Genomic DNA, 23,232 nt, shown 5'->3' with positions numbered 1-23,232 from the left:
CTAGACTTTTAACTGTATCTGACTGAGCTGGAGCTGCCACCTTCTCCCACCTCAGGCCTACCCTGGGCACGTTGGCCTTGTAGAGATGAGTGGGGCCCTGGCTTTGTGGGTCAGGGAGGTGGTCCAGAGGCCCTGGGGGCTTGGGGAAGGGACTGGGAAATACTGTGCTGAAAAACATGTTTGTGTTGGAGCTGTGGTCTCACCCAGTGACCATCTCTCTCTCTCTGTCTTGGTTTCTCTCCTGAGCAGTTCAAGAGGCCGACTCACTTGCCAGTGTGCAGCTGGGAGCTGCCCACCCAACAGCACCAGCCTCAGCCAAAAGAACCAAGGCAGCAGCCGCAGCAGGGGGCCAGGGTGGGGCCTCTAAAAAGGAGAAGAAGGCGAAGCACAAAGGTTAGCTTGCCTTCTCTACAGCCCTCCCCACTGTAGGGTTGTGGGAAGACTATCTCCCCAGACTTGGAGGTGAGGGACAGGGAGGGTGGCCTCAGTGAAGACCCTGACTGGCATGCAGGGTCTCATACAGCTGGCTCACAGGCCTTGTCTAACTGAGGGTGTGTGGACTGACCTGTAGGTGTGGGCAGGCCCTCCATACCATCAGAAAGTGAAGTCCAGCTCCGCTGTGGCCCAGACCCCGTTCTTAACCTGAGTGCCCTCCACCCTGGGCCCACAAGGGTCTCACCAGCCTGGGCCAGGACGCTCCCATCAGGTGGCCTCTCCTCTTCCCAGGCAATCTGCCCCATTCTTGTGTAGTGTGCACTATTCCTCATAATGTGGCTTCCCTCTGTTCCCACCCTAGTCCTGATTCTACTCTCTGGGCCCACAGACCAGTCTATTCTTCTACTCCTCTCTCCAGAAAAGACCCCCAGAGATCAAGGACACGGGCTGTGGCCCTGCCCTGAGTCCTGCCTCTGCTGGTCAGAGATCCCATTTTCTCAAGCCTTGTTCAGGGGCAGTGATATCCAGGCTTTGGGTCACAGATGGACAATGGTGTGTCAGGGTCTGCAGGCTTCTGGAGCTGACGGTAGCATTCTGGGCATAGCCTACCCAACCAGGGTGGCCGGCACATGTGTGGTCCCCGCCTTGGTTCTGTTACTGAAGATGTGGCAACTTGGACAGGAAGGTAGACATGGGTGGGAGGTAACCCACTTGGGAAGGCAAGTGTATGTCAACCTCAGTCTTTTTCAAGATGGCCCATATGTGTGGACCGTTTTAATGGTGTGTGTGAATTACTGTGTTGTGTGTGTGCTTGTCTCTGAGAGAGAGAGAGCACTGGCATTGAGAACTTGCATCTGGCCATGTCTATGAAAGATCGTTGGCCTCAGCTACAGTCTGGATTGATCGTTGTTCTCCATCTTGTTTTCTCCATTGAGCACTTGGTTCTTTAGATGACACCTGTCTGCCTTAGGGATGGGAGGCATTTCAAACCAACCCTCAGCAGTTAATTTGGGGAACAGCCAAAGAAATGAAGCTCACATCCCTTCATAACATAGCTTAAAAAAAAAAAAAATTTGATCATTAATAGGCTGAAAATAGTTGTTAGTTTTTAAAACTCAGTTTTACAAATAAAGTTTTGCAGAGGGCCCCCCTCTCATCCCTCATCCTTCGTGGACTTCTGAGAATGCAGGCACAGGCCCTCCCCCACCCCCCTGGACGGGACTCAGGAGTGTCCATGGCCTGCAGGCACCGGCGGGCCAGCAGCACTGGCAGAAGACAAGTCTGAGGCCCGAGGCCCGGTGCAGATCCTGACTGTGGGCCAGTCAGACCACGCCCAGGATGCAGGGGAGATGGCAGCTGGTGGGGGCACGCCACCCAGCGGGCAGGACCTCCGTGCCACGATGCAGAGGAAGGGTGAGCCCTGTGGGGGCCCAGTGACTCCCCCAAAGCACAGCCCCGGGTTCCCAGATACACCCTTCTGTAGGAGTAGGGTCTTCCTGTGTGTGGTCCAGCCCCCTGGCAGTGGTAGGAGGCATACTTGGAGACAAATGAGGAGCTTTTGGGCAGGGCCCCTGACCAGGCCACGTTGAGGGAAAGCAGTGTGAACTGGAGTAACCATTCCACAGCCCAGCCCACCTTTATCTCCTGCCCCCAGGGAGGCCTAGGTTTGAGGGCAGATGTCCTTTCCCCTCAGTTCCACAGAAAAAGCTCCCTTTGCAAAGAGTTCCCATGTGCCTGCTAGGCTGGGGGGAGCAGGGTCAGGAGGCCAAGAAGCAGGGAAGATCCTCCTTGGAAACCTGCTGCCCTAACGGTTGCCCCACCGTGAGCCCTGCCCTAGGGAGCCCCTGGTGTGGGTGGCAGAGGGAAAGAAGCCTGACAGTGCCACCCACATTCTAAGGAATCTGATCAGGGAAGGCTTCCTAGAGACAGGGCTGTTGAGGCAACGTGAAGATGGAGATGGCATTCCAGATGGAGAGAACAGGGCAGACAAAGGTCCCAATGAGGAGTCAGCGGGCCCTGCATGCCAGGGTGAGGAAGGAGTTGGGCCTTTTCCCAAGCAGATTGCATGCCTCTGCCAGCCAAGGCCTCTCGTAGGCTTGAGGTTAGAAATAGGAGGTTCCCAGTGCAGGGTCACCTCAGTGTAGGCCTTGATACACGGGAGATGAGGGCAGTGTAACTGTAGAGAGGAGAGGGCTGTGGGAGTGACCTAGCTGAAGCTGGGTGGTTGGGGTGGGGGGCATATCATGAGGATCTTGACCAGCCCCAGCCTGTGGGTGTACATGGGAGAATGGGTGTGTCCTTATGTATCTGGATAGCTGTGTGTTAATGTATGTGTATACATATGGCTCTGTGTGTGTACGTGTGTGTCTGGGCACATGTGAGCCAGCATCTGTGAATGTCTGTTGGGTATGTACATGTGACCATGTATATTTCTGGGGTAGACTCCTCCTCACTCCTCCCTTTCTGCTCCTTTGCCTGGCCCAGGCATCTCCAGCAGCATGAGCTTTGACGAGGAAGAGGAGGATGAGGATGAGAACAGCTCCAGCTCCTCTCAGCTAAACAGCAACACCCGCCCCAGCTCTGCCACTAGCAGGAAGTCTGTCAGGGTGAGTTAGGAGCTCTCCTGGTCATCCATGTTGGAAGTGGAGTGGGTGTGTGAAGAAATGATGGGGAGTTGGCTTTCCTGGAGCCAGGGGCTGGACCCAGAGGCCTATCAAGAGCTTCTCTGGCCCAGGCTTCCCTTCTTTTCCACCCTGCACCCCACCCTCTTCGGCCATACCAGGAGGGTGGGGGAGCCGAAGTTGCACAGGATGACCTCTGAGAATCTGCTCACAACCCTGCCCTGCTCCCAGGACTGCTGAGGGTGAGGGAAGGGTGGGGACGGTAGCCCCAGACCCCAGGATGGGCAGGCCTACATCCGGGAGATCCCTCCCTGTCTTCCCCACCATGGATCCCAGACCACCAGTTTCAGCTGCTCAGAGTCCCTGGGGCTCAGACTCCTACTCTCCACCCTGTAGGAGGCAGCCTCAGCCCCAAGCCCAACAGCCCCAGAGCCACCAGTGGATGTTGAGGTCCAGGATCTTGAGGAGTTCGCACTGAGGCCAGCCCCCCAGGGTATCACCATCAAGTGCCGCATTACGCGGGACAAGAAGGGGATGGACCGGGGGATGTACCCCACCTACTTTCTGCACATGGACCGTGAGGATGGAAAGAAGGTGAGGTTGGCCTGGGCCTGCCGTCTCACCTAGGCAGGCTTGTCCTAGGGGCTGGAAGGTGACTAGAAGCCACGGATGACCTTTCTGTTCCCCAGAGAGATGAAAGCCTCCATGCCTGGTCAGTGCGTACCTTTGTGTCTGCCAGTGCATACGTGTGTGTGCACATACGTGCGTTTGGGAGCTGAAGCAAGGGAGAGTCACTTGGGTGAGCATGGGTGTATGAGTGGCACCCATGATTGTGTGCAGACCAGAAACTGGGTCTGGAACATGACCTTGCTCCACTCCCCAAGGTGTTCCTCCTGGCGGGAAGGAAGAGAAAGAAGAGTAAAACTTCCAATTACCTCATCTCTGTGGACCCAACAGACTTGTCTCGAGGAGGGGACAGCTACATCGGGAAACTGCGGTACCAGCACTCCCCCAGGAAGCAGATGGGGGTGGAAGGGAAGGGTGGGGGCGGGTTCTTGGTAGAAGGCATCTCCTGCCCCTGAAGGAGACCTAGGTCAGAGTCTCAGGATCCTCTCCCAAGATCCTCTCTGTCCATCAGATCCAACCATAATCAAGGCCTATGCCCAGTCTAGAGCCAGACTTGGAGCTGGGTCTCACACCTCGTACTCTAGATTGCTGTCAGGCAGCTGGGAGGGAGCAAACTCACCAAGAGCGACAGATCAAACCCCAGGATGTCATTGATGATTTAGGCCACCGTGGAAGAGCTGCCTTGCCTCCATGATCTGTGCATGGGGCAGGGCTGAGAGTGGGCCCTTGAGAGAAGACTCATGGCGACCTTGGGGTGGGGATGGGGGGAGGCTCTGAGCTGGGCCTCAAGGAGGATGTAGGGTTTGCTGAGGAATAGAGTACCAGGTTGGGGGAGTATAAATAAAGCTTAGAGGTAAGGAGCTAAAGGTGGAACTAAAGCGAGATGAGGCTGGACCAAGACTCACAGGCTGGATGGGACAGGGGCGATCATCTCATCCACTCCCCATTGGGTGCTGAATCCCCTCTATGGCCTTGCCAAATGCCATTCTGATTGCTCACCTCCATGAGGGGGGCACTCCTGTTCTCCCAGGGAAACCTGTGGAACCCAGATTTACCTTCCTGAATTTCCCTCACTGAGACCGAGATGCTCTTTGAGTCAACTCAGAGCAGGTCTAGACCTTCTGCCCGTGAAGCACCTTCAAAGATGTGGATTCAGTGAGCATTGTGCCCACTGGCCCACCCCAGAATGCCGCTCAGGCTTCTCATAGGACAGACCATGAGCTGCTCCCCGCCCTGGGGCAGAGAATGCATGACCTCTACTGATTTTGTCTTTCCTTCAGGTCCAACCTTATGGGCACCAAGTTCACTGTTTATGACAATGGAGTCAACCCTCAGAAGACATCATCCTCTACTTTGGAAAGTGGAACTTTGCGTCAGGAGCTGGCAGCTGTGTGCTACGTGAGTCCTGTCTCTGATCTCCAAGTTAGACATGAAACCTAGGACTGGCTGCCTGATGTGGGGACTGTCCCATCTATCTTGGTGGGTAGACAAGGCTGAGTGGAGAGGGGCAGCCCTCTCTGGTGTGGTCCCTGCGTGTCCTCTCCTCCTATCTTTAAGGCTCAGACCACCTGACTGGGAGGTCCAGGAACCAGGTCTAGCCCTATGCAGTCCAGCCCAGGGACCTCCTGGGAAGGAAGCGGGCTGCCTGGGTTCTTGTCCGTGCATCCCTCACATCATTCCTCCAGTATGCCAGGCCCTGCGTGGATTACAAGCCCCTTTGCATAGTCATCTTACTGAATGCTCATGACAGCCTAAGAACTAGATCCTATTTTCTTTATCATATATCTGAGGAAACTGAAGCTCAGCGGTTGGGTCACTTGCCAATGTCACACAGCTCATAAATGACCAAACTGGAATATAAGTATGGGGGGTTTCTCCACATTGCTGAACCTCAGTTTCTTTTTAAAAACAAGGGTTTGGTGCCCTTCCAGCCTGAGTGAGCATGGGTGTTTCTTGGGGCCCATTAGAAATCCAGCTATTTCGTATGAGCCAATGGTGCCACCTGCTGGTCAACTTTGAGGAGGCAGCCTGAATTTTATTCAGCAAATACCGAGCCCCAACTGTATATTCCAGGTACTGTTTGAGGCACTGAGGATACGGTAGTGAACAAAACAGATGTAATAAATTTCTACCCTTATGGAACTTACCCCTAGTAGGGGAGACAATTTATAAAACAGACATATAAGTAAAAGAATGTCCTGGTAAATGCTAAGAAGGTAAAAATAAAGGTGGGAATGGGGATATGAAGTGTCAAGGTGTGCATGAGATTTTAGAAGGGAGGGCAGGGCGGGCCTCCCTGAGGTAACCCTTGAGTGAAGAGCAGCAGGAAGTGAGAGCCAGTGTGTAGATGGGGGGGAGGGGGCGAGGCAGAGGGAGGGAGCAGCGAGTGCAGGAGTCCTGAATGGCAGCTGGCCCTGTCAGAACGGCGAGGTAGCAGTGTGGTGCAGGGGCGTCAGTGGCGAGGAGAGTGAGGAAATGGAGGCTGTATCATGTAAGGCCTTGGAGTCAAAGGAGCATCTTCTGCGTTTGCTCTGGGTAAGGTGGAAGCAGAGGAGGAAAAAAATGATCTGACATATATTTTAACAGAGCCATTTGCTGCTGTTAAGAACAGATGGTGGGGAGAAGGGGCTGGGGCCAATGACAAAGACTAGGAGTACAGTTAAAGGCTATTACAGTGATTTTGGTGAGAGATGGTAGTGAAAAGTGGTCAAATTCTGGATATAATTTGAAGGTAGAGCTGGCAGATTAGAAGTGGGGTGAGAGAGGAATCAAGGATGGCTTCACACATTTTGCCAGAGTAAATGGAAGAATTGAGTTGCCATTAACTGAAGCAAGGAAGACCATAAAGAGCTAGTTTGGGCAGAGTGGACATCTAGGAGCTGGACATGCTGAGTTAGAGATGTTAGATTACAAATTCAGGCAGAGATGTTGAAAACTAGCTCATTATTATTTTCTTTTCCACCTCATTTTCTCCAGCAGGTGAGTAGGCTTTCTCTCTGATCAGTGCTAATAAAAATAAAGGTGGGAAGGGGGATATGAAGTGTCAAGGTGTGTGTGAGATTTTAGGAAGGAGGGCAGGGCAAGCCTCCCTGAGGTAACTCGAATAAAGAACTGAGTTCTCTATTTCCCAGGAGACAAACGTCTTAGGCTTCAAGGGGCCACGGAAGATGAGTGTCATTGTCCCAGGCATGAACATGGTTCACGAGAGAGTCTCCATCCGGCCCCGCAACGTGAGTCTCTGCCCGACCCTCCCCCGTTCCCCATCATCCTAGGCTCTGCATGAGCTTCTGAGGGCAGAACTCCAGCTGGTATATGTATGTGTAGGAGATACAATGTGAGACGCTCTGGAGGCCCAGGGAAATCTAAGGATCCCCATCCCCGGGACAGATCCCTCTTTGGGGTGGTCATGGTGCCAAGGCCTGGGCCTGGCTTAGGTGAGGCTGCTCTCCCAGGAGCATGAGACACTACTAGCACGTTGGCAGAACAAGAACACGGAAACTATCATCGAGCTGCAAAACAAGACACCTGTCTGGAATGATGACACACAGTCCTATGTACTCAACTTCCATGGGCGCGTCACACAGGCCTCCGTGAAGAACTTCCAGATCATCCATGGCAATGACCGTGAGTGTTTCTGCCCCAACTCGTGATACCTGGGGCCCTTAGCTCCAAGTTCAGCTCACCTAACCCTGCCCATATAGGCCAGATCTTAGGGAAGGAGGCTGCACGGCTTAGATTAGATGTGCTTTCTAACCATAATGGTTGGGTGGCTCTGGAAGAACCTTCTTTGGAGCCCTGGCCCTAGAGTCTGCACTCAGCAGAATCTCAGGCCCGGGAACCCCTTTTGAGTGGACTTTTCCTCTTCTTCCCTGTCTTCTGGTGTCTGTACACATCTTTCTCCTTTGCCATCTACTGCGTCTGTCCTGTCATGTCTACCAATTGGACTGTGTTCTCCCTCCTTTGGGATTCCCTTGGTATCGGGGCTTCTTGCTTTCCCTTCCCTCGTGTGGTTTGGGTGTCTGTCTGTCCCTATCTCCACCATCCCTACTCTGCCCTGTTTTTCTCTGTCTGTCCCTGGCCATGCTTGTGCCTGGCCCCAGCCGATTACATCGTGATGCAGTTTGGACGGGTAGCAGAGGATGTGTTCACCATGGATTACAACTACCCGCTGTGTGCGCTGCAGGCCTTTGCTATTGCCCTGTCCAGCTTCGACAGCAAGCTGGCCTGTGAGTAGAGGCTTCCTCGTGCCCTTTGCGGTTACTCGGCCTGGAGTGGAGCTTGCCTGCCTGCCTGCCTGCCTGCCTGCCTGCCTGTGGAGACAGCCCTGCCTACCTTCTGTACATAGGCCTCCTGCCAGATGAATCTTTGGCTCGGAGCAGGCTCCTCTGCCCCTGTAGCTGAGGCAGGGGAGTGGGAGTGAGTGGGTGGGTGGGGTGAAGGGACCAGAGTGAATTCCTCCATGCCCCATGATCAGTCCCCCCTCCCACCCTCTCCTGGGTTAGCATCCTGCTGCAGTCGTGTTTGCCAAGCCAGGCAACCTCTTCAGCTGAGAAGGCAGGGTGAGGGTGAGGGAGAGGAAGCACAATGCAGGGCTGCTGTGGCCCAGCCATCCACTCAGCCCAGGAGTCAGATGACAGCAGGTGCCCCAACAATGAGGGGCACTGTGTGTGTGTATGTGCGTGTGTGTGTGTGTAGGGCACATCAACTTTACATAGCAAAGGGCCCGGTGGCCAGGCTTGGCTCTTTGGTTTCCTGCCAGGTGTTGAGGCTCTGAGCAATTCAAGAGGCCAGGCAGGCCCCTTACAACTTCAGAAGGCCCCCTAACTTCAGAAAGTCCCAGCCAGGCCCAGGAGAAGTTAGGATCATAGTGACAGGGTGTGGGCTCAGAGGGACGGTGAGTAGTAGGACCTTGCCAGGATCACACAGGCCTGGCTGTCTCTGGGCTGTGGGAACTAGCTGGGAGCCTAGGGTTCGAGTTCACTTGGTTTCTCCAGGTTTGCTCTGCACTGGCAGGGGCACTGGGAAACACTCAAGGTCAGATGTCTCAGTGGATGGGGCATGCAGGACGGAGGCTCAGCATGCAGGAAGCACAGGGAACAAGCTCCCGGGGTCCTGCCCCAGGAACACCCTGCTGGGCAGTCCCAGCCACACCCAGGAAACATGGGTGAGGTCCCAGCCACTAGCCCCAGTCTGCACACGGCAAAGCAGGCCTAGGGCTCTTAACGGGAAAGGGCCATCCTAAGCCATGACATGCTCCAAGAATCTCTCTCTGGAAAGACCTAGTCCGGGTGCTCTTGCCTGCGATTCAGCTCCCACTGCTGTCAGCCTAGGTCATGGTTGGTGAGGGCTTCAGGGTGTGGCTTTTGAAGGTGATAGGGTTTCTGTGTGTAGTTCTTTTTGGGTGGCAATGGGACAGGGTGAGAAGCAGGGAATATTTTAGGATCACAAAAGGTTAGATGTGACAGAACTCTTAGAAATCAACTAGTACAACCCCATCATTTCAGGCGAATCACACCCAGAAAATGGGACTTGCCCAGGGTCACCTAGCTGGTTAGTGGCAGAGTTCAGAACCTTAAGCTCCCTTGTTTTCGTTGTTACCACTGTCACCCCCCGTGAAACTGGTTATCTTCAGCTCTCCGGGGGCCCGTTCTGCATGCCCTCTCCCCCTTTCCCTGATTGAGGAGACTTAGAAATGTCAGAGTTCACGTGTAAAACTGAAATCATTTCAGTAGGAAATTGGGCTTTTTGCACGTCAGTCTGATCAGGATTGGCTTGTGGCTGGCCCCTCCGCGAGAGTTGCTTGGCAGCCGCGAGCAGACCTTAGAGAGCCTGCTGCATGTCTCTCTGCCTAGATGTGGTAGATAAGGTGTGCCTGTTGCAGGGCTGAGCCTGATCTCTCCGTCCACTGCCATACTTCTCCTTGGATGGCATCGTCCACCCTACAGGCCTGGGTCTTCTAAGCTCTTGCTTGTTTATCATTTGCCCTGGAAGAGTCTTCTTGCCCAGATGGAGGTCAGAAGTCAGTGGGAAGCAAGCAGGAGTTGGACCTTGTTTTAGAGCAGATGTGCTTGGGAAGGTTAAGTAGCAATTGATTAAAAAAAAAAAAATCGTATTTTAAATATGTGAGACCCTGTAGGTGAAGGAGCTGTTTAACTCCTTAAATGGAAGTGTAGTATGCTTTTCTGTCTTTGTAATCCAGGTCTTGCTGTGTTGATTGCTTTAAGCAAGGCACACCTATGCTTGCATGGATCTGCTCTCATCACAGACAGAGTTCTCTGAGAGAGACTTCTCCAGTTATCTAGCTTTTTAAAAAAACGTGGTCTAGTTTCTAGACAACTCTTGGGGGCCATTTTGAGGACACTAGAAGTTCTGTGCTGGGACTGATCCATTCCCTACTGAAATTCTGTAGTGCCCTCCTCCTTTCCACAGTCCTAGTTTGGCCCTCCTTCCCTGACTTTAATGAGACGAGACCTGCTGACATGTAAGCTGGTGGAAACTCGGTGATTTCCAAGGTCTAGGCAAGCTGTTTCTCTGGGTCTAGAATTTTAAGGTAGAATAGACTGATTCTGGATCCTAGTGGAAGGGGGATCCTCGTAGTAGGAAAAATCAGAAGCACAATGGAAAACTTTTGGTCTTTGCTTTTCCTCTAGAAAACAGAAGAGGGGGTTGGCTGGATATTTGGGTACACGTTAGGGACAGGAAATGTGGATCCTGAGCTCTCCAGCATGGACTTGGAGAAGGGTAACGTCAGCAACAAAATCCTCTGTTGCGTATTGAGTCATGAGCAGGAGCAGCTTTGTCACCTGCTCGAGACCCAACCTAGCAAGTTCTGCTCTTAAGACTATTCCTGATGACACTGGTTTTCCTTGACCATTGGCCCTGCAGCCATGGGGCCAAAGACTCCTAAAGCTTATGGGGCCCTGGAGACCACCTGCGCTCAGCCTCTCCTACAGCAAAAGTCCTTGCCCGCCACAGCCTCTGCCCAGACCAGCCTTGGTTGGGCAGGGAACTTGGTGACTGAATAAGTAGTCCCTAAGGGTGTTGGGCGACCAGCACCTTAGGCAGCTTCTCTGTAACTACTCCTGGCTCTGTAGCTCTTCCTGGGGCTGCAGCCCAAAACTCTACACCCTCTCCCCCAAAACGGTTCTTCTGCAGAGTGGCAAAGTTCACTCCCCCAACTCTTCTACAATTCTAGCTTTTCTTCTGGCTTCAAGGTGCTCTGTGTCCATTTGTGTGTGTCTGTTTGCGTGTCTGTGTGTACTTGGGGAAAAGGGCAATCTGCAAACAATCAACTGAGGTTTCTTAATATCATATTTCTAAGGATGAGAAGGAAAGGAATAAGGATGTAGTTATGATCCCCTGTAGATTTTGTTCATTCATTTCATGCTCTTTGAACAGAAAGTTTATCTGGGAAAGTACCAGCTTGTTTTCCCAGGGTTCTGATTGGGAGTGCATCATCCAAGAAAGTTGTTAGTTTTTCACTTTCCACCCTGAATTACCTAAAGAAATCCGTGTGTCACATGCACGGTTTTGGATGAATTTGAACATAATCTAGTGAATGTGCCTTAAAAATCAAGACACAAGTTCAAGGAAGCACGTAAGGTCCAGACCCATGGTGAGGACAGGTGTTGGAAGCCAGGGTGTGGTCATCACAGGCTAGAAGAGAACCTTTGGAACCTGCCTCCATCAGTGAAAAGAAAGGCAACAACATTGTAGAAGCAGCAGTTTTCTTCACTCTGGAAAAGCAGGGCGGTTACCTGAGAGGTAGTTGTAAACAACGTGCAGCAGTGGTGACTTCAAACTGAAAGGCCCATGTATCCCTCACAATGGGGTTTCAGCTGCTAAGGGAGACGCTGGGAGAGCCATATTCATGGCTGTAATGCAAGCACAAATTCCACCTCCTGGAGTCCCTGGTTTTCCCTCACTGCATAATACTGGCCCTCCCTGCTTGCCAGGCCTTCTCGCCCCAGCTGCAACACCTTGTGTGATCTGCCAGGTGGCCCTGAGAGCACACTTTTCCAGAGAGCTCCAATGAGTCTGCTTTCTTGTGGGGCCCAGCACTGTGCCTGGAGCCTGACTCCCCTGCCCTGGGCCCTGGTTTATAGGCCTGTGGCAGCCCCCAGGAACAGACCAAGGGATGGGATCTTGTTTGAATTTATTGGCCACCTGTTCTTACGTACCTCCAGTTTGCAATTTTCTGCCATCTCAGGATACAGGGGAGGGGAAGAGCAGAAGTATTGGGATAGGTTTAATTTTTTAAATTTTGCACCAAGTTGAGAGGCAAGTTGGTCTTAGAGAAAGCACTACTCCACTTACTAGCCATGTGATTTTCAGCAAACCATGTAATCTTTCGAGGTCTATTTTCTCATCTGCAAAAGGAGGAGGTCGGTCTAAAAAGCTGCAGTAGGATTCAGGGTGAATGAAAGTTAATCCTTGCTTTCACCACTACTTTTTCTAGCTCATCATTGTGCCTTTTTTCTTTTCTAAGAAAGACATCACACCCTTCTCCTTTGTTCTACTGTTCCTCTCTCCCCCTACCAAGGTCCAGGCGGAGCTGGAGATTAGGCTGAGATCGAGTTTCCTACAGGGCAACTTGGAGTGACTTAGAAAGGGAAGCCTGACTCTGCCTCTTTAATCCTGCATTTGTGACAAAGGGGATTTGGTCAGGATGGGTGATGCCTCTCTTGCTGGGAAGACACACTTAGCCAGTTTTCATAATGCCTAGAATGTGTATGTCTATTTGCACAAGATTGTCTTTTCCTATTTTCAAGTGGTCAGACATTTTATTTTTGCTCAAAATTATCTGGAGTTTTAGACAAACTTGCAAAACTGCTTTTATTAAGTGACTTTTTGAATAAACTCTTTGGTATTCTGGAGCAAATGTATTTATTTATTGGTATGTGCAATGACAAACTTGGTATTTTCCCATGTTGACGTTATGTATGTTGTAGAATTTGGTGTTTGTCTGAGTACAAAACATATACCAACAAATTAAACTTGAATTGTTTCAACACTGCTGTGTACCCTTTTTTTTTTTTCTTTCCCCCATAGGAGAAAAGCATGTTTCTCTCCTAAAGTTTTTTCCTACGCATAAAGTTTCCTATGCAAAACTTTCCTAAAGTTTCTGTCCTAGGAGTCTCAGGGGTGGGTAGGTGGGTGGTGGTAACATGGGGATCACAGCTTGTTTACAATCAATGGTAAGTAGGTCAAAATCGCATTCCCTCTAGCTGTGCTCTTCAAGTTTATAGATGGTTAGAACGACACCCAGAAGCTGGGAAGGGCTGGGAAAACGGTGAGGTTTGAAGGTACTTAAGTTAGAGTGATCCTCTTTAGGGTCAGCTGGGTGAACTAGGGAGCTCTGCTGGCATAGTGGTTGAGAGCTGTTAACCAAAAAGTTGGCAGATTGAATCTACCAGCTGCTCCTTGGAAACCCTATGGGGCAGTTCTGCTCTGTCCTATAGGGTCGCTATGAGTCAGAATCGACTCAATGGCAACAAGGTTTTTTTTGTTTGTTTGTTTAGTGCCAAATAGAGGAACAGCCTATTGGTTCCTATGTATCCCACTATGGGCCTGGCCTTTAGGAACACAACAGGGCTGTAGAGCTGAAAAAAAGTAGAAATGGCCCAAGTGGCAGACATAACACAAAGACCCAGCCACTTGATTCCTCTGGCCCTACTCAGAGCCTGACCCATGTGAACAGGACTTAAACATGCTCGGACATTTTTTTTTGGCCCTCGGCAGAACTGAAGTCAAGAGGATGAGAGGTTGCAGTTGCGGCTGTGAAGCAGACGTGAGAGCTAGTGGTCTGATGCTGAGGGAGGAGGTCAAAACTACAATTACCAAAAGGCTGCAGGGCCCTATATCCTGGGCCATTCCTGGCAGTCTGGGTGGCCTGGGAAGGTGCCAGGTGTGACACAGCAGCACAGGAGTTGATGTACAGACTGAGATGCTGCTGGTGACAGCTGTCTTTGAACACCTCCCTCATGCTTGACCTTTACAAACAGTATCTCATTTCATTCTAACAGCCCTGCAAGGTGGGTTATTAGTTCCAATTTATAAATGAGAAAAATGGTGCCTGGAGACATTAAGAAATGAACCATGAAAGGGGAGACATTTGTTCTTTTTATTTTACGTAAGAAAATGGGGAAAGGTAAGTACATTTTAGATTTGTATAAAAATGGTCAAGCCAGAATCATATGGGTACGTCATTTATGTTTTTTCTCTATGTTGCTGGGTAGCTGAAGTATTTTCTTTAGAATAGAAATAGTCTGGGTTAAGAGTGTGGTAATAAGTAGAGTTTGTTTATTTCCCCCAGATTTAGAGTTTTTACATGACCAAGAGCAATTCCTACCTGAACCATGGCCTAGCTCCTGTGGGAAATAGCATATGTAATCAGGACATTACTAAAAAGTAAAGAGGGTTTGGTTTTGTTTTGCTTGTTTTTATTTGTTAGTGGACAGGTTGAAGACAAATCTTTTACATGGCTACGGACAGGGTAATCATATATCCAGGACAGTGCTGGTTTACACCTATTGACTTGGCATAATTATTATTAAAGCTCCCTTTTCCCAAACTGTCTCAGGTTAGACCATAAGTTACTTGGTCACCCAAACAATAGATGGTGCAGAGAATGGTTCTCACAGGTCATCTCTTCTGGAGACCAAATATGCCTCTGCTCCTCAGCACACCTCCCTGGGCCCAGCTTCTAGAGCTCACCATTCACTAGTCATGAAGCTAACATTACGCTTTCCTTGTAGTCCTGTCATGACCAGGAAAGAGGATCTCCTGGCTGGGCCACCCACCTGATGTGCCAAGCTGATGGTCCAGTGGTTTCCTAGGACAATCTGTGCCCCGAAGTATGACTGCATGCTCTGTCACAGTGCCCAAAGTTTACCTCAGCCCAGTGCCAGGGGACTGGTCAAGTTTGTGGCCCAGACCAGTTCTGAGAAATGAAGGCCATGAAGAAAGAGCAGGTATTGCCAAACAAAACCCAGTCCCATGATTTTTGTCACCCTGGGTTGTATGTAACCATATCTTTGTTTTCCCTGAAGGATAAAATAGGTCTGGAAAATCCAAAAAGAATTGTCTAATCTGAAATGGTCAAAAAGTACATCAGCATTCCTGATATATAAATATATTCCTGATATATAAACCAACCAAGAGACAGGGCAGCAAGAGCCATCATGAGGGACTTAGAACTTCTGGCATTTTTTTCCAAAGATTAACATTCAAAATAAACACTTATGTGACACTGTACATCCCAGCCTCATCAAAATACTTGAACATACCTTCTTTTTCATACCTTGTTGCTTTTTCCAGTGCCACTCTTTTGCCAAGAACGTCCTTTCCCTTCCTTGCCCAACTGGAGAAATTCTTAGCATGCTTCAAGCCCCACCTTCTCTGTGAAGTATTCTTGCAAATGCTCTTTTGTGCTCTTGTAGTTTGGGGCCCGTATCTCAATTACAGCCTGAAACTTTATATAATAAAAATAAAACAGCTACCATTTATTGAGTGGTTACCATGTATGAAATAGGACCAATACTGTTTTGCATGTACTAATTATTTAATCTTCATAATTAATAATAATAGGGATAATCATTATTACCCCTACTTTATGGATGACAAAGCCAAGGCTCAGAGGGTTTAAGGAGCTGACCCACGATCCCACAGCTAGAATGGGCAGGGATGGGATCAGGGCCCAAATTTCTCTGCCTGTAGAATTCACGATCTGAAGCCCATATGACTCTGCCTCTTATTTCACAGCTCATTTTACCTGTCAGGCTCCCATGTTAAATTGAGTTTGAGTGCAGGAATTAAATCTTTCATTCTAGTACTCAGCAAATGAATGAAGAGGCTACAAAGAAACAGCAGTAGTTACTTCTAATAAGGGAGTCATATCCTAAGGCAAAAAAAAAAAAAACTTTCAACCTTTGAACAGGGACACAGAGCTGTCTTCATAAGCAACTGCTCCCAGTGAATGAAGGAAAATAGTGTGGAAAACAATGAATCAGAAGAGTAAAGAGCAGCTGCACTACTTTACCTTTAGCATTACGTCTAGATTGTCTTCATACATTTTAAACTGCATTCTTTACAATGTGAACGAAATGTTCCACACCAAAGGCAGATGCAATATACTTTCCAGAGACACAGTCTGCAGTGACATTTCTCTGTAGTTCAATTACCTGACAAGAAATATCTAGTAGTAGCTGACACATTATCTTAATATGATCCCATATCTTCCGAAGAGCGGCCTGTTGCTTATATGCGCGATTTGAACTCTTTCCCGGCATCTTATTCAGGCCAGGTACAATGGAACTCTAAAAGCCACTAAGAACTACCTTTACATAATTTCTTAACTTTGAAGTCTTCTACGTTTTATGATTGGGAATGTCCTCAGGGGAATAGGCCTTCTTTATAACTGTCAGGCCTTGCATGTAAACTATGAATTCACTCATCCTTGTTAGAAGTCACATGAAGACATGTAACAGATGGCAGTTTAGGCGATGAGGCCTTTAGCTTGGTCAAAATCCACCCAGGCCTAATCTACCTCTTACTTTCCCCAGCTCTCTCAAAAGATTCAGCTATCCAAATATAGAACAAATGGTTTCCTCCCCTGTGCACTGCTGTACTGGTTGTCTGCAACTTTCCTATTGGGCTGGCACTTTGTAACAAGTTCAGTCTTTGTTTCAGTCCATGTGGTGTAAGGACAAATTTCCCGGATGGCACAACATTAAGAAATAGCTTCTAGGCGAGGACTCTCTGTAAGGGTAGGGGTCCTCGTCCTTGTTGCCGGCTCCATGGCCTTCTGAGTAGCTCATGGCAGGACTACAACCCTTGGGCAGGCCTTCCTATAGCCTCAAACCTTGGCTTTGCAGGGCAGGCTCTGAAGTCTCAATCTAAAACTTCCTCTGGCCACTGAAAAGTACAAAGGTGCTTCTGGGTTTGGCAGTTCTGTTAAGCAGGGCAGAAATAAAGGCAGCTAGAGAGCCTAAGAATATCCGGGCAAAACAGTCACCTAGACAGGCCTCTGGGCTCATTCTAAGGTCAGCAGGAGTCTTCTGCTACTCTGGGTGTTTGAGGCAGCATCAGTGCACCTAGAAAGGCTGTAGGTGTGAGGAAGATGCTTCAAGTCCGAGAACAGTCTTACCGTGCTCTGGGCCCATCATCCCCACAAACAAAATGTGCTCTTCTCCCCAGGGGGCCACTAACCTGCTCAAGGCCCAAAGGATAAGGCATCTTAGACCCTGAAATCTTCACTCTTGTAACCTTAAGTCATCATCTGTACACTGATGTTCCTTCACAGGTAAACCATCTGTTACTCCTAGCAGGAAGAGTCAGACCTTTGCCCCTGAGTGGTCCCCATCTGTAATTACAACAGACCAAACGTAATTACTCCATGGGTCAATTTCTCTGCTGGGGAAAAGGCAGGAAGAGAAGAGTGAAGTTGTCTTATGTTCACACTAATTAATCTCTATGATGTTTTACAAGGTGACAGGTGTGTGAGCACCAGGAAGATACATGATATCCATGGTAGTGGCCTGATAGCTATGATATTTAAACACAGAGAATGAAGTATAGGGCACAGGGCCAAGGATGAAATCTGAGAGGAGAGAAAGGTCACCTTGGGGCTAGAGTAGTGGATACTTCACCAAACTGGCTGCTTTCATTCTAAACTCTGGAGGTTCCGCTTCCTCAGCATGCCACCTGTATGTGCTCTAGCAGCACTGATGCCCAAGCCTTCCTCTCTGACGTCTTGGGGCCCCCCCTCTTTGGTGGCTTCCTCTTGCTCACTGTAGTTATCTGCACTGAATCCAGCATTCTCTGCCAAGACAGCGGGATCCTCTTCTTCACAGAAACAGCAGGAACATATTTCTGCCTTTGGGTCACACCAAGTAACAGAATTATCTTCCTGGGCTCGGGGATCAGCGGGCCGACTTTTCCAACCCAAATGGTCTGATTCTTCTTCTAGCACTTCCATTCTTTCGGCTATTTCTTCAGCAGAAGGCTCTTCTGGGTCAGGGTAATCCACCAGGATTGTTTCTTGCCTACGCTTGATGCTGTCTGAAAGGTCATAAACTGGGTAAGTCTCTTCAGGGTAACCTAGAAAGAGAAGTAGCACAAAGTCTTACAAGGAGTGTCTCTTCAAAAAAAATAAAGTGTCAACTCAAAGAGGATTCTCAGGCAGCAGCCATCCTATCCTAACAAATCCATTCCGGGAATCTCTGAGACAATTCTAACAGTTCCTAAGTTTCACTTGAGCAAATTCTTAGCAATCTGGCTGACCATCCCGGCGCTCTTTGAAATACAAACCAGTTCAGATGAAAATCCCTTCGTAAGCGCAGGGTGCTTGGGGCACAGCGTAAGTCTGACGCCACGTGCTTCTGCAGCGCTGATGAAGATTAAATAAACGACATGTGCTTCAGTTCAAAAAACATGCACCAAATACCAGATGGAGAAAGCACAGCTCAAGGCTACTGTTTATAATTTCTATTCGGAACCATTTCCAAGTCATCCCAGGGGTAGGAGGAAGGAGGGAGGAAAGGAACACTAAGCTCTTTGAAAAATACACCATGAAGCCTTCTACTTATCAAAACAATTGAAATGGCTTGCAAGTGTCAGAAATAGCACTTTAGCAAGACATGCCCAAAATCCCGAAGGACAGGCACTCCATTTTCAGGAGACAGAATTCCCATTGTTGGCTTCTTCGTCTTCACAAAATGGAACAAAAAATAAACTGGTAAACAAAATGAGTAATACTGGTACTGAATCCCAGCTATGATAATGAGTAGAGAGAAAATGTTGCCAAATTAAGAAAAGAAAGAAATCTGTGTCAGCCAAGCCACGCCTGAGCGGCAGATGGGCTGCTCTGGAGCTCATATGCCAATGCTGGCAGTGGCCAGCGTGCTCACTACACAATGTGAAAAGCTGGAGAATTCCAAACCCATGTGCACATTATGATAATTGGCAAATTTAGTCCTAACACAAACCACTTTCTGCCTACAAATTAGGAAAGGTAGGGGTCTTTGTAGTGCGGGGTTTGGGGACACATTTTCACAACATTTACTGTTTTTCCTGATTATGAAAGTTATACAGACTCATTGTAGAATATATGTAAAATACAGACAAGTTCAAGAAAGAGAAAGCAAGTCACCCAGAATCCCACCACTGATAATAATTTGTATTTACTCCTGACCTTTTCACCGTGTATGAACATTTCCTTTTCCTTTTTTTTCTTTAATAAGGAAGGATCACACTCCATAGAAAATGTTGTTCTGTGATTTTTTCATTCAACATTGTATCATGAGCATTTCTCCATGTCATTAGCCATTTGAAAATTTGCTGCAAAATAGTCCATCATATAGCTACAACATAATTACATGATTTGCCATTCCTCTTAAGACATTTAGAGTCTTTCCAATTTTCCCCTATTATAAATAACATTGCAATTAAGATCTCTGAATATAAATTCATGTCCTCTATTTCTTTAAGACAGACTTCTAGAAATATGAAAACTAGACCAAAGGGAATGAGCATTTTAAAAGCCTTTTTACACTCCGCCAAATTACTTTCCAAAAAAGGGGTATAAATTTTCAATCCTATCAGTGATGTAAAAACTGTCCATCTTATTATACTCTCACCAGCACTGAACAGTAGTATGTAAAAATCTTGCCAATGCAGTACTCATTCCTGGGTTTAATTTACTGTGGATAAAATGCTAGGTAAAATAGGGCTTAGCTAACCAAGGCCTTTACAGCCTCTTCGGTCAAGGGCAGGGGCTGGGGAAGCCCGCTTGCTCATTAACTCCTAGCCACTGAATGAACACTTAAGTCCATTTGCCGCCATGTCCCTGCCTTCTTACCACACCAAGGGCAAAACTTGCTCTTGGACTTCCACGGATATCTGCTTTGGTTTAAGAGGGTGAGGCCCACTGAGGAAAATCAAATAGTGACCTACACAACTGCTAAGGTAGCCCATATCAGCCAACATTGGTGATTACTACTCAAGAGCTTCATTAAAAACATGAGCAAGCAACTGGAACTGAGGCCATTCCTGGAGACCACCTTCCAGCCAAACCACAGACAGGCCCATAAAATAAACAATAACACACAAGAGGAACGTCCTCCTTAGAACACTCAAATATATGAGATCGAAAGGGCAACATCTGCCCAAAAGCAAAAATGAGAAGGCAAGAAGGGATAGAAAATCAGGATGAAAGGTAACAGGAAACCTAGGACAGAAATGAAGAGAGTGCTGACACATTGTGGGGAATGAAAGCAATGTTATGGAATACTTCACGTACAAATTATCAAACGGGAAACTAATTTGCTCTATAAACTTTCACCTAATACACAATAAAAAGTTTAAAAACACAAAAACAAAACATGAACAAGCAACAAAAATGTACTGGCCCTATGAGGAAATCAGCAATTTGAAACAGGGCCCAAACTAAGCAAATTACACAAAGAGCCCCTAATATGTTGCAGGAAATGGGAGTTAAATCTTAATCAACTTAAAATTGATACTCCTGATAATACTTACAAAAAAAAAAAATTTTTTTTTAGGAGGACCTATATTGACAAAGCCTAACCAGGCTTGAATAAAAACGGAGGAAGCAGGAAGAAAGAGGTATCCATAAATAGAAAGTCATAATGAGTACAAGAAAATTTTGAAATTCAACAGAAGAAGAAAATAGATTGAAACGGACATGGCTGAAAACCAGTTAGTGTATTACAAAACCACGATGAGGAATTCTTCTAGGTAGACAACGAAAGGAAGAAATAAACCAATTTCACACAAACTCTTCCAGAAAACAGAAGAGAAAACACATTCCAAAGCATTTTATAAGGCCAGCATTACCCTGAAATAAAAAGCAAAGACATTACAAGGAATGAAAACCACAGACCAGTATCTCTCATAAACACAGACATAAAAAATCCTTAGCAAATTGACTAGGTATGGTTTATCCCAGGAATGCAAGGCTGTTTTAACATTCAAAAGTCAATCAGTGTAATTCACCATTTTAACAGATCAGAACAGAAAAACATGGTAATCCCAGTTGATTAAAAAAACTGACAAAAGTTCAACCCCCATTTATGGTTAAAAACTCTCAGCAAAGTAAGAATAGAAGAAAGCTTCCTCAACCTGAAACAGGGCATTCATGAAAAACCTCTCACATCATACTAACGGAGAACGTCTGAATGCTTTCTCCTAGTACCAGAAATTCAGGATGTTTGCTCTTACCACTTCTATTTAACATTGTGCTAGAGGTTCTAGCCGGTGCAATAAGGCAATAAAATAATAATAAAAGGCATATAGATTAGAAAGGAAGAAGTAAAAATTGTCTTTATTCACAATTTGATCATCTATGCAGAAAATCCTAAGCAAGCTAAAAAAATTAAAATGCTACCAGAATTAGTTTAGCAAGGCCACAGGATACAAGGTCATAATGAGAAATAAATTGTATTTCTCTATCATAGCAACAAAAAATTAAATATAAATAAAAATACCACTTTTATAAGTAGCATCAAAAATATGAGTTATTTAGGAATACATTCACAAAATATGTGTAAGAGCTATATACTGAAAACTACAATTGCTGAGAGAAATAAATGGAAAGGTATATGTTCATGGATTGGAAGATTCAATATTATTAAGACGTCAGTTCTCCCAAACTGATCTTCAGATTCAATGCAACGCCAATCAAAATCCCATCAGGTTTTTGTTTTTTTTTTTTTTGGTGGAAATGAACACACTGATAAATGTGAAGGATCTAGAACTAGCCAAAATAATTTTGGGGAAAAAAAAGAACAAAGTTGGAGAACCTGCACTATCTGAATTAATAGAAAACTACAGTAGTCAAGATAGTGGGGTATTAGTATAAACAGACATATAGATCGATGAACAGAATGGAGAGTCTGGTACAGACCCACATGACTGATTCCAGCCAATGCACCAAGGTAATTAAATGCAACAAAAGGATCTGGAACAACTGGAAATGAATAAAGGAATAAAAAAATTCTGTGTTGATCTCACACCATACATAAAAATTAACCTGAAATGGATCATAGGCCTAACTATAAGAGCTAAAACCATAAAAAATCGACTGCCATCGAGTCAATTCCAACTCATAGTGACCTCATAGGGTTTCCAAGGCTGTTTACAGAAGCAGACTGCCAGATCTTTCTCCTGAGGAGCCGCTGGTGGTTTCAAACACCAACCTTCTGGTTAGCAGTTGATCACTTTACCCACTGTACCACCAGGGCTCCTATAAAATTTCTAGAAAAAAATGAGGAGAAAAACTGAACAAGGCTTGGGCTAGGCAAAGGTTTCTTAAACAGAACACAAAAAACATGAACCATAAAAAGAAAAAAAATGATATACTAGACTTCATCAAAATTAAAAACTTCTGCTTTTTGAAAGAAGCTTTTAAGAAAATGAAAAGGAAAGCTACAGATTTGGAGAAAACACTTGCAAAATACATATCTGATAAAGGACTTGTATCCAAAATACATAAAGAACACTTGGAACTCAATAAGAAGACAACTAAGCCAGTTAAAAAATGGGCAGTTTGGACAAACCCTTCACCAAAAATAGAGATGGCAAAAAAAAAGCACATGAAAAAATGTTCAACATCATTAGTCATTTGGGATATGCAAAGTATAAGTCACAACTGAGATACCACTACACACTTACTAGAATGGCTAAAATTATAAAGACTAACAATACCAAGTGCTAGCAAGGATCTGGAGTAACTGGAATTTTCATACATTGCAGGTGGAGGGCAACATGGTACAGGCACTTTGGAAAGCAGGCTGACAGTTTCTAATAACGTTAAACATACACTTATCATAAAACCCAGAAATCTCACTCCGAGGTATATGCCCATGGGTATATACTACAAACATATGTCTGAAGCCTTCTATGTTAAATTCATAGCAGCTCGATTCATAATAGCTTTAAGTTAGAAACACCCCAATTTTCCTCAACTGATGAACAGATAAACAAATTGTGGTATATCCAACATAACAGAATACAATCATGTGTTGCTTAATGTCCACAATACATTCCATGAAATAGAACATTCCGTGATTCGGACGTTGTGCGAACACCATACTACATACTTAAGAAAGTTATACGGGATATCTTTTGTTTCATTTCCAAATCGATACTTCTCCTTTGCCTGTTGCTGCAGCTATCACTAGCACTGGTTTTACAGCATTTGGGATCCATGATGCACATCGCGGTAACATTTTCGAAAGAAAACTAGAGGAATAATGCTACAACACTCAAGACATGCAAGATAAACGAGATTAGATGCTGTTGCCCATGAGTCAAAGCATACACTGTTGTACAGTAAACTTTTTATTTCTAAGTAGGGAAAGTTCACATTAAACAAATGATAGAAAGTACAGTATAATATATACATAACCCAATAACACAGGTGTTTACTATGACTATGAAGACATGTATGTTATGTATAGGATACACATGTACTGTACCATTACATGCCTGGCAGCACAATCACTTTCTGTACAAGAGACATGAGATA

At 46.7% G+C, this 23,232-nt stretch overlaps 2 protein-coding genes across 18 annotated transcripts in view; one reads left to right on the top strand and one right to left on the bottom strand.

Moving 5' to 3' along the window:
• The window catches only part of TUB (TUB bipartite transcription factor), a 90,735-nt gene extending 75,105 nt beyond the window's left edge, over positions 1–15,630 (top strand). For 9 of the 12 annotated variants that reach the window (XM_064288470.1, XM_064288475.1, XM_064288469.1 and 6 more), the window contains 9 exons: positions 250–393; positions 1,681–1,848; positions 2,920–3,041; positions 3,453–3,650; positions 3,941–4,053; positions 4,964–5,081; positions 6,815–6,913; positions 7,136–7,307; positions 7,784–13,130. In XM_064288470.1, coding sequence (XP_064144540.1) covers positions 250–393; positions 1,681–1,848; positions 2,920–3,041; positions 3,453–3,650; positions 3,941–4,053; positions 4,964–5,081; positions 6,815–6,913; positions 7,136–7,307; positions 7,784–7,917 — 1,268 coding nt within the window. In that variant the 3' untranslated portion in view covers positions 7,918–13,130. Of the gene's footprint in view, positions 1–249; positions 394–1,680; positions 1,849–2,919; positions 3,042–3,452; positions 3,651–3,940; positions 4,054–4,963; positions 5,082–6,814; positions 6,914–7,135; positions 7,308–7,783; positions 13,131–14,440 lie in introns of those variants that run through there. The other 3 variants (XM_064288472.1, XM_064288471.1, XM_064288474.1) reach the window with 3 other exon arrangements.
• RIC3 (RIC3 acetylcholine receptor chaperone) overlaps positions 12,707–23,232 on the bottom strand; it is a 42,876-nt gene continuing 32,350 nt past the window's right edge. For 5 of the 6 annotated variants that reach the window (XM_010592251.3, XM_003412021.4, XM_023550875.2 and 2 more), the window contains one exon: positions 12,707–17,783. In XM_010592251.3, coding sequence (XP_010590553.1) covers positions 17,347–17,783 — 437 coding nt within the window. In that variant the 3' untranslated portion in view covers positions 12,707–17,346. The remainder of the gene's footprint in view (positions 17,784–23,232) is intronic. The other variant, XM_023550874.2, reaches the window with a different exon arrangement.

Source organism: Loxodonta africana, chromosome 7 (genome assembly GCF_030014295.1).
Source record: "Loxodonta africana isolate mLoxAfr1 chromosome 7, mLoxAfr1.hap2, whole genome shotgun sequence".
Taxonomy (NCBI): Eukaryota; Metazoa; Chordata; class Mammalia; order Proboscidea; family Elephantidae; genus Loxodonta; species Loxodonta africana.
Note: the sequence above shows the minus strand (reverse complement) of the source record. Positions and strands in the feature narration are given on the sequence as shown.